Source organism: Arachis ipaensis, chromosome B07, assembly GCF_000816755.2.
Source record: "Arachis ipaensis cultivar K30076 chromosome B07, Araip1.1, whole genome shotgun sequence".
NCBI classification, from domain to species: Eukaryota; Viridiplantae; Streptophyta; class Magnoliopsida; order Fabales; family Fabaceae; genus Arachis; species Arachis ipaensis.
In genome coordinates this window covers 9,619,561-9,629,892 of record NC_029791.2, presented here as the reverse complement: position 1 = coordinate 9,629,892, position 10,332 = coordinate 9,619,561, and the positions used below count along the sequence as shown (strand labels likewise).

General features: G+C 33.1%; 1 protein-coding gene and 2 long non-coding RNA genes across 5 annotated transcripts in view; 1 reads left to right on the top strand and 2 right to left on the bottom strand.

Annotated features, from left to right (window-relative positions):
* Positions 480-10,332, bottom strand: part of LOC107607991 (serine/threonine-protein kinase spk-1) — a 57,322-nt gene continuing 47,469 nt past the window's right edge. For 2 of the 3 annotated variants that reach the window (XM_021107279.1, XM_021107282.1), the window contains one exon: positions 480-682. In XM_021107279.1, coding sequence (XP_020962938.1) covers positions 503-682 — 180 coding nt within the window. In that variant the 3' untranslated portion in view covers positions 480-502. The remainder of the gene's footprint in view (positions 683-10,332) is intronic. The other variant, XR_002351110.1, reaches the window with a different exon arrangement.
* Positions 626-10,332, top strand: part of LOC110264849 — a 37,339-nt gene continuing 27,632 nt past the window's right edge. Inside the window, exons 1-2 of the long non-coding RNA XR_002351113.1 lie at positions 626-684; positions 9,661-9,663. This is a non-coding gene — a long non-coding RNA (uncharacterized LOC110264849). The remainder of the gene's footprint in view (positions 685-9,660; positions 9,664-10,332) is intronic.
* On the bottom strand, positions 7,460-9,469 carry LOC107607993. The gene is made up of 2 exons (XR_001612682.2): positions 9,097-9,469; positions 7,460-7,742 (listed from the first exon to the last, which is right to left on the bottom strand). It is a non-coding gene; the product is annotated as an uncharacterized LOC107607993 (long non-coding RNA).

Here is a 10,332-nt window from a genome sequence, read left to right as displayed (position 1 = left end):
CTATTTAATATCTTTTAGTAAAATATTTTTTTTATAATATTTTTAAAATATGTCCTTAAAATTATGTGAAATAGGTAAGAGTAAGGTGACATGAAAATTATGTTGTATTGGATGCTTATTTACCGTAATGAAATGCAGCGCCCAGATATGCAGTTCTGATGGGCATGCAGAAGAGGAGGCAAAGTTGATCCTTGGAACTTGATGGCACTGCTGAAGAGAACTCAGCTAAGGTACTGAGCTTCTAAAAAAAATATTAATAATAAAGGTAAAACAAAAATGTTATTTTAGTAAAATTCTCAAACCTCCCCATACATGGAAGGCAAAGAACAATGGACACAAGTTCTGTACAAGAACAAACTGTTACAACAAGGAACAAAAACAAAACATATACATGTTGAGGCAGTGAATTTTCTTCTTGTTGCTTACAAACAAACAAAAAATGTGATTGCAAGCTTTCCTATATGCAGGGAGAAAAAAAAATTAGAAGATAAAATAACTCGTACTATTTGGACTTGTAAACATGGGAAAGCCACGGATGCTTTAGTGCTTGTCTAGCAGTAGGTCTTCTTTTAGGGTTGATGCTAAGCAAGTATCTTACAAAGTCTATAAACATTGTATCAGAAAGTAGGTGCTGCTCCAATGATGACTCCTCTGGAATTATGTACTCCAATTGATCAGTCTCCTGTATGAGACACTCAAAGATTAGTTTAAAAAAGAAAAAGAACAAAAATAAACTGAAATCAAAATTTAAAACAAGGATTCCATTTGGTTGATGTATTTAAGGTCATTTTCTCCTTTTCCTTCTTTGTTGTTGAATTGCACTGAACTCTGTAAAGTTAGGTGATATTACACACAGCACCAACCTCTCTAAGGTTAAGTTATATGAAATCCAGGAATCATGTGTATAATATTACCTAAACTCTAGGGGAAGCTAGTGTAATTTACTCTAATACATATGCTTATTCTTTTCAGTTGCTGTATATTTCTCTCTCCCAAAATGCTATACCACATTTTCTTTTATTAGTATTGAATTTGCATTGTTTGTTGATATACTGTGAAATATTTTAATTGAAAACAAGGAGTAAGTGCGATTTTGATTTTTACAGTTTAGTCTTAAAATCAAAATCTATTATAATCTTTTTGGAATGGTAGAAATATTTTCACGTTACTGTCTTCTTTTGCATGGTCACCACCACCTTTGAAGTGTCTTTTTTTTTTCTTTTAAATCCAACATTAAATTCTTCAAATTTCAACCACAATAACAATAAAAAACATTCAGATTTTCTTTTGAAAAAAAAAATCATCAATTAGGGAGAGAGAGTTCAGAGAGTGCTTGCCAACCTGCTCCGCCATTGCTGCCTTTTTTGTTGTCGCTGGAGAAGGCTGCAGTGGCACGCACGGCACTCGCATGTCGCATCTTGTTCCTGGTGTTTTGGATTGGTCATTCCAGCAAATATCTCATCGATGTTTTAACATCCATTGTTCTATCGAAAATAATTGCAACAGCGGTGCTCACAAACACTTGTGTAACGTCTCCTATAACCTTCCCACACTTCTCATCCCTAATCACATTCGACCAAGCAGGCGAATCCGAAGATGCAACACCAAATTCAGCACTCTGAAGACCCAAAACCAAATTCCTCGCAAAGCTTCCAACTACCATGAAGGGAAAAGCGATTCCAGCCCTGGAGAAAAGCTTCTACAACACTTGATCATAGACTGCTATTTGAAGCAGCTTCCTCAAGCACTAGAAATTAGTATTATTAGTATTAAGGCAATTTTATAATATTTGATAAGGTAACAGAATATGAAACCAAACCTGCTGGAAAGTGCTGAGGGATGCCAAGATAGAACCACAAATCCAGACACTATTTTCTCTCAGGGGGAGCCACCACCTTGATCTTCATGCTGCTGGGAGCCAATGCAGAGATTTCCTTGCTTATAGTCAAGGGCAATGTAGGACAGCTTCTCTTTCACATCCCTCACGATTTCTCGCTCTGATGAGGTGGTAAACAAGTAACCACGTTCAGTTACGACCGGCGAGATCAAGCCTAAGGATGGCATGTGGCAGAGCATGACCCTCCTAGATAGGGACAGTGTGGCTCCGACACGATAACTGTAAAAACACAAGAAACATGGCATTTATTCGACACAGTTTTTAACACTATCTTCAACAGAATTGTGTGAATTGCTTGCCGGTTGAGCCTGAATGGCTACATACATGGCAGAAAGAAACATGTGCCATTGAGTACCTTAACCATTCCAGTTCCATTGTCACACACAAGAGGCTGAATATCCTCTCCTTCTGCCATCTTTTAGTATCTACATTGTAAACTTAGATGTAAGCATTTTAAGTTTTAAATGTATAACAAGAATCAAAATTTTCATTTTCATTTTCATTGGACGCTCTTATATTGTATCGGAAATTTATCTTTTTATGAGAATTTCCATCTATGTTGAATGAGAAAAGCCATGTGCTTTATTGACAACATATCGTACCTTAACAATAAATTTAACCAAATCGATTTCAACTATTATGATCATAACTAATAAGGAAAAAAATGGTTGCAAAATATCAATGAAATGATGTCCAAGGATTGACACAAATATTGATTTAACCAGTGATGATTAGTATATAATACCAAAGAACCAAACAATAGATGTTTTAACCAAAATTTGAGGCACAGTTCATAAAGCAAAACTTGATAACTGAAAACAACATAGATTAAAAAAAAAATTCCTTAACGTTAATCCAGCTACATTATGTTTTCCATAACATCAAGGAAAAACAGAAAAAGATGAAAAATTTGTAAGTTATTTTATTAAAATAATAATTAGTCCATCCAATTAACAAAAATAATTTTGATTATAGTGAGATAAATATAATGGTTGTTACTCAGTAAAAGAATAGAATTAGTGAAATTTTTTAAATAATAAAATAAAAGATATCTCTCCTCTCTCTTCAAAACAGAAAAATAGAAATTAGGGTTTATAAAAATATATGTGACAAGAGAAGTAAAAACGTTTCTGCTCAACAACAGTTATCTTTTTTTGTGCCATTAATGAAGAAGTGAAAAGGTAGAAGGAAGAGAAGGAAGAGAAGGAAAAAACACTCAGGATCAGGAACTTATTGGAATTGCAAAATAGCTTAATTGGTTAGAACGTGGTTTGCCCGTAACACAAAAATCACTAGGAGCAGTAGAAGTATGGTGTGTCCATAACCCACAAGTTCCTGAATCAGAACCACTCTGACATAGAAAAACAACCATAAGTCGAGAAGAACATCTGAAAACTCTGATATGGATCCCAGTATGTTTTGAGCTATGCTCTTATAATGTAATAATTATAAATTTCAAGATCTTGTATTACTGGTAGAAATAGTTTCTGAATTGATTGTAGAAACAAATTTTAACATGTAGTATCAGAACAAGATTATGAAATTTATGATTATTCATAAATTAATTTGCTCAAAATTTGCATAAATCAAATAAATGTAACCACCAAAGTGGTCAAATACTCAAATCTAATAATGTATGATTATATTTTGGGTTTGTTGCTATAACACATTTAAAGATAAGAACCAAAGATTAATTAATTGTTCTTATAATAAAGTGGCAAGATTGTTGATAATTTTATATGTATATACAATATTAAAAATATTTAAATATCTAAAGATATTAAACATTTTTAGTTAGTGCATATAAGATAAGCAAATTAAATTGAATTAATTTAATTAATTATTGTGTCTTCGTATATTAATGTATCATCCAAAGGAGAACATTGTTATACTTTAAATGTTTAATCTAAATGATATATTATTTAATTATTCAAAGCGTTGATGTGCGAGGCTGTATTATATTTGTAGCTTCTATGAATTTGTTTGGCTCAAATAATGAAATTGTCGAGTTTAATGGACATAACTATGCTGATTGGTTTGAGCAAATTCAATTTCAATTGGGATTGGGTGTTATGGATTTAGACCTCGTATTAGTTATAGATTAGAAGCCTATTGAGATTACTAAGACTAGTTCCAAAGAACACAAGTCTCTTTATGAGACTTGGAAACGGTCAAATAGGCTGTGTTTGAACTTGATGAGAATGACAATGGCTGAAAATGTTAAGCCATCCATGCCTAAGATAGATAATGCCAAGAATTTCATGGCTAAAGTCAAGAAATATTTTCAATAGGACATAACTGACAAGTCTATTGCGAGCAACCTTATGACGGAATTGACAACTAAGAAATTTGAATAGTCACAACCCATTCATGATCATGTGATTCAAATGTCTAATCTGCCACCAAAGTTGAAATCTATTGGTATGGATGTGATCGCGTCTTTTCTAGTTTGGTTTATCATGAACTCACTTCTTCCTGAATTTGGCCAATTTCAAGTGAATTATAACACTCTTACAAAAATAGAATTTTCAAGAGATTAAGGTCATGTTGATTCAAGAGGAAGGGAGATTAAAAAAAATGAAATATCACTCTCTTCATTTCACATTTCAAGCTGGATCTACAGTAAGGATAAGGCGGATAAAAAGGATATGAATGACCATGCTTCACTAAAAGTTCGTGACCGCAATGTCCAAAAGAAGGCGTTGATATGTTTTTTTTTAACAAGATTGGACATATAAAGAAAGATTGTCCAAAAAGAAAGAAATATAGTTCGAAAAGAAAGGTATTTATTATGTTTCAATAAGTTTCGAATCAAATCTTGTTGAAATACCAAATAATACTTGGTGGTTAGATTCTAGAGTAAATACTCATGTATCACATTATGTAGGGATTCCTTCTGATCCAACCCATAAAAAGAACTGAAAAATTCTTATTCGTGGGGAACAGAATGAAGGCACAAATTCACTACTAGAAAACAACCGATTACAAACAGATTTTTTCTGACAGAATTTTACTGTCGAAAATACCGATGGATTTTCGATAGATTTTCTTACGGTAAAAAAATTAAAACTTTTTCCAAAAATTTACCGACAAATTATAAGATCTGTCAGTGATTCAAATTTTGATTTTGGATTTTTTACCGACAAAAAATCCATCGCTAATTAGTAAATCTGTTTGAAATTTGAATAACAAAACTTAGACACAATCTCGAGCTCCATTCACGATCTCTCGATTAACTTGCACACAAATAAAACACACTCCTCTTTCTGTAGCTTCCTCTGCCGCTGCTTGCGTCGCATGAGTTCTCTCCATCGCTGCTTCCGTTGCCCGAGCTCCCTCCGCCACCGCTCTCATTGCCTCTACTCCCTTCATCGCAGCGTTGCACGAGCTCCCTCCGCTGCCGCTCTCATCGCATTTGCTCCATCTAACGCCTCTTCCATCTGCTCTCAGTTCTTCGTTCTGGTAACATCTCTAATCTCAACTCTTCAATTTTTTAAGCTAATTTTAATTAGGGATTTTATTTGTTCTTGATACAATCTGTCATCAATTTAGCATTGTTGATTCAGTTTTCAATTTCCCCTTTTTTTTCGCTATTTATGTTTTGATTTTTATCATTGATCAATGTGTTATTGTTGATTAGTGATAATGCTGCTGCTCCTATAAGTGAATTCTGCTATCAATGTATTGTAGTTGCCCATCGTTGATGAAATGGCTGATTAAATTCTTGATCAAATTAGGTTCGTTTTTTAATTTTTTCTTAATCTATGCTTATGTTATATGTTATTGATAATAAACTTAATCATAGCTTTGTTATTTGATTTTGGATCTATTGCATGAGATTAGTTATTTAAAATTTTGGTTTAGTTAGATGAGTTTGTATTTTTCTTTTTTTATTACAATTCTGTTATTTAGGTGGAACTTTGGTTGAATCTGTTAGTCGTCTGAATCTCTTTGACATGGTAGTTTGAATGGTTCAATGGTTGGTCCATTTGTTCAAAACCTTGTGTTATTTTGTTTAACCATCAGTTGTTGTTGTAATCGGATGTTAGTTCATTATGTGGTTGCTTTCCTTCTGGGGCTTCTGTGGTCGGTCTTGGTAGTAGATGCAAGTCTTGGTGATGCTGATCCACATTATAGGTGCATATTTTATCCTTGCATAACTTCTCTATTTTTCTTCTCCATATGGAAATAAGATGTGACTTTTGATCTGATGAAACGCTTATTCTATCAACTAAGGCAAATAATGAAAGGAAAGAAGAAATTAGCTGTTTTAGTACACATACCGTTCCCTCATTCTTCTCTCTTTTTTCTTTCTCTCCTCTGCTGCGATGGTAATGGTCTTGGCAGCGACGGCAAGGGTTCCAATTGATGATGACTCTGACGGCAGCAGCGGCGTTGCCCTTCTTATCTTTGGTAGCATCATTTCTTATCTTTAGTGTCATGCATGCAGCACGCACATGCTGCGGAAGTAAGTTAACATGGAAAGATTCAAATAAGGGCTTTCAAAATATACTTCTTCTGTACTCAATCTAATTTATAATTGTAGTAAGTTTTTAGCTAGAAATTCAAGTAGGAGTTGCCTATAAAACTATTGTTATTCAAAGAACAAAAACAAAAATTTGCGAGGTATTAGAATTTCAATTCTTATATTTTTTAATATATTTTATTTTAAAGTAATATCTTTTACTATTTGCTTTTATTTATTTTTAGTCTAATATTTGCCTAATATTTGTTACTATATGACTCGCGGTTCAGTAATTACAAAGAACAATTGTTATGAAAAACGTGTCAATACATATGGAGAGTTGGCCTAGTATTTGGGTTATCTAGAATTTTAAAGACTTTGATAATTTTGATCATGAAAATTTAGTATATACTCTGGTGAAGCACAACCTGACGAGGATCCAACCTACCATGTTGTATTGATCACCGGGTACGATAAAAAAATAAGAAATGTTTAATTATTTGAATAGATGGGGTAGGAACTTCAGCAAAAATGAGATTGCAACGATAGTATTTGGTGCAGTTGCTCATGTATATGCACTATTATTTAAGTGGGAGGTGTACTTAATTTCAATTTGGGAGATTTGGAGGTCCAAATGATGGGAACCCAAATCGAAATTCATTAAAGGCACCACCCACTCAAATAATGATGCATATATGTGAACAATTGCACCAAATACTATTATCGTGATATCATCTGTACCGAACTCCCACTCCAACTATTCAAATAATGAAACGTTTTTTATTCTTTATCATACCAGGTAATCAATACAGGTAATCAATACAGCTAGTAGAATCCTCATCAAGTTGTCTTTCACTCGAGTATATCAGATTCTAATGATTAAAATTATCAAAGTCTTTAAAATCCTGAATAACCCCTATACTGGACCAACTCTCCATATGTATCAACACGTTTTCCATAACAATTGTTCTCTATTATTAATGAACCGTGAGTTATACAATAACAAATATTAGACAAATATTAACCTGAAAATAAATAAAAGCAAATGGTAAAAGATATTACTTTAAAATAAAATATATTAAAAAATATATGAATTAGAACTCTAATATCTCGTAAACTCTTACTTTCCTTCTTTGAATAACAATAACTTATAAACAACTCTATCTGAATCTCTAGCTAAAAATCTATTGTAATTGTAAATCAGCTTGATTACAGAAAAAATATATTTTAGAAGTACTCATTTGAATCTTTCCAACACTCTTACTTCCCAGCAGCAAGTAGTGCGTACTGCATGCATGACACTTAAGAAAAAAAAGTTTAGTAGGGGTCAAATTCGCACATTCCCAACACAGATGAACACTCCTCCAAAGGAACATGAAACTAAAAAAAACCCTATGTCATTAGTGAAAGAACCAAAAGACAGAAAAAGGAAAAAAAATATCAGATAAGACCTCAAATCATATTTCAATATCATTTAATCCATACTTACAAATGACACACACAACTTAAGAACAATGAATTAAATTGATTGATACTATCATCTAGCCAATAACAAAGTTTAGTTAACAGCAAATAATAGTATCAATTATTAGTTTATTGGTCCAACTGGTTCACCCGTGGTCTAACTAGAAAAACTATTTTGTAATGATATAATAAATAAATTATAAATAAATACCCTAAAACATAATTATAATTTAATATAAACTTTAAATATCTTCCAAAATTAAAACACTACATCAGCCAAAATCTAATATAATCTTTAATTTCATCAATTATTAACAATTTATCGCTCATTAGTCATTATATCACTATTAAACTCATTAAGATAGTAACAAAAGACAAAAAAAATTATTGAATTAACCAAACCAATAACAAATAATCATCGATCATCTATTCATCTAGTTAATTGAGTTCATCCAATTCATCTATTCATTCATTGAATAACAAAGTTCACAAAAAACACAACAATATAGTGGAATTCAGAGTACTAGCAGTGAGCAGAGAAGAACGGAACAAGCACAGTAGCAGAGCTAATCAATAATCATTCAAAATGGTTTCTAAACAAAATATTCATCTAGCAAATTCATTAGTGTCAATGAAGTCTTTGACAAGATATAGCAGTAAACTCACATCACATGCTCAAAATGAAATTCCTTTCTATATCAACTTAACTTCCATTAGAAAAATAGCTAAATTTACAACATGAAAATCACAACCAGAGTAACCTAGGATCAGTCATAACAAAATGGTAAGCTATCACCAGTACAAAGATGAAGGTGCCAAGGAAATTGGCAAAGAAACCCAGAAAAAACTGCACCTTCTTGATTCTCTTCTTTATGGGAAACATTGTTAACTTTTTATTGGATAAAACAGAGACCAGGGTTTGGTAAACAAAATAAAAAGCAGGAACAATAATTAAGCAACAACAATAAAATTCTGCAGAAAAAAATTTCAATCAAACTCATCTTTCTATTTAAGCACAAACTAGCAATAACAATAATTTTAATCAGTAACAGCAACAACAATCAGGGACAAATTAAGCACAAACCAGTAAGAGTCCTTAGAGACAAAAGTTAAAAATCAAACATCTTCTTAATTAAGAAGACACCAGCAACAACAATCAGGGACAAATTAAATTTGATATACTATGGCAATCAGGCAATATAATGATTTGTGAATTTAACTAATATATGTGCCTTTAATCAATTATAAAAATTTGAAAATCAGATCTAACCTCCGAAGAAGACATTGTTGTGCTTTTTGCAGGAGAGGGCTCGGCGACTGGAGTGCTGCTCTGCTTAGGGTTTCTTGCCACGACGTAGGGTTTGTTCCGACGGCTTATGACTGGACGACGGCGTGGACTCCGGACTGCACGAGGACGCGAACTGGACGATGCTGCTGGCTACACGACGATGCTAATCTTTGCTACGCCTGCAAGCCTGCGATGGAGATGAATGGACGATGCTCTCTGGCTCTCTGGCTCTCTCAGGCTCTCATTCTCTCAGACATGGCCGCATGGAGGAGGAAGAATGGAAGATGGAAGTGAGCAGTGAGCGGTGAGTGGGTGACTGTGCCGCGTGAGTGAAAGGAAAAGAGAGCGAGGCCGTGAGGGTATTCAGAGTCTAGGCTTTTATACCTAGGTTAAATCAGTAAGGCTAAATCAGTAAAAAGATCACTATGCACTATGCAGCATTTTTTCGGTTCGATTTGGTTCGGTTCGATTTCTACTAAACCAATCGAAAACCGAATTGAATCGATCGATTTAGTTCGAAAAAAAAAACAATTTTCTGGTTTTCAGTCGGTTGTTGTAATTTTTAGTTCGGTTTTGCGATATTTTTCGGTCCGATTCGGTAACTTACACCCCTAGGAGGCAAGCACAGAGAGCAACGCGTTTTTTGTGGGTGTGTGATTTGTGAATAGTGAATACCCAACTTGCCTTTATAATTTTTTGAGAAAATGACAAATAGGTCCCTGACCCTTTGTCCCGCAAACTTTTTTGTCCCTGACCATTGAAAAATACTTTTAAGTCCCTGACCTTCACAAAACTTGGACGGATCAGTCCCTCTGTCCAAATGCCTCCGTCAGGGACTGATCCGTCTAAGTTTTGTGAAGGTCAGGGACTTAAAAGTATTTTTCAATGGTCAGGGACAAAAATGTCCGCGGGACAAAATGTCAGGGACCTATTTGTCCTTTTCTCTAATTTTTTGAAGGATTATCAGGTTTCAAATAGACTATTTTCTCTAGTATTTGATATTTAATTTTATTATATTGGTTAGTTTTTGTGTCAATGATCTCTCTCCAAAATATTCTTATACGTTAATTATTAATATATCTTTTATTTAATTCTTATAAATAAAAATAATTTAAAAATTATTAATAATTTTTAATTTTACACAATAAATTTAATTAATATGTTTAAAAAAATAATAAAAAATTAAATTTAACTAATATATTTAAAAATGATAATAAA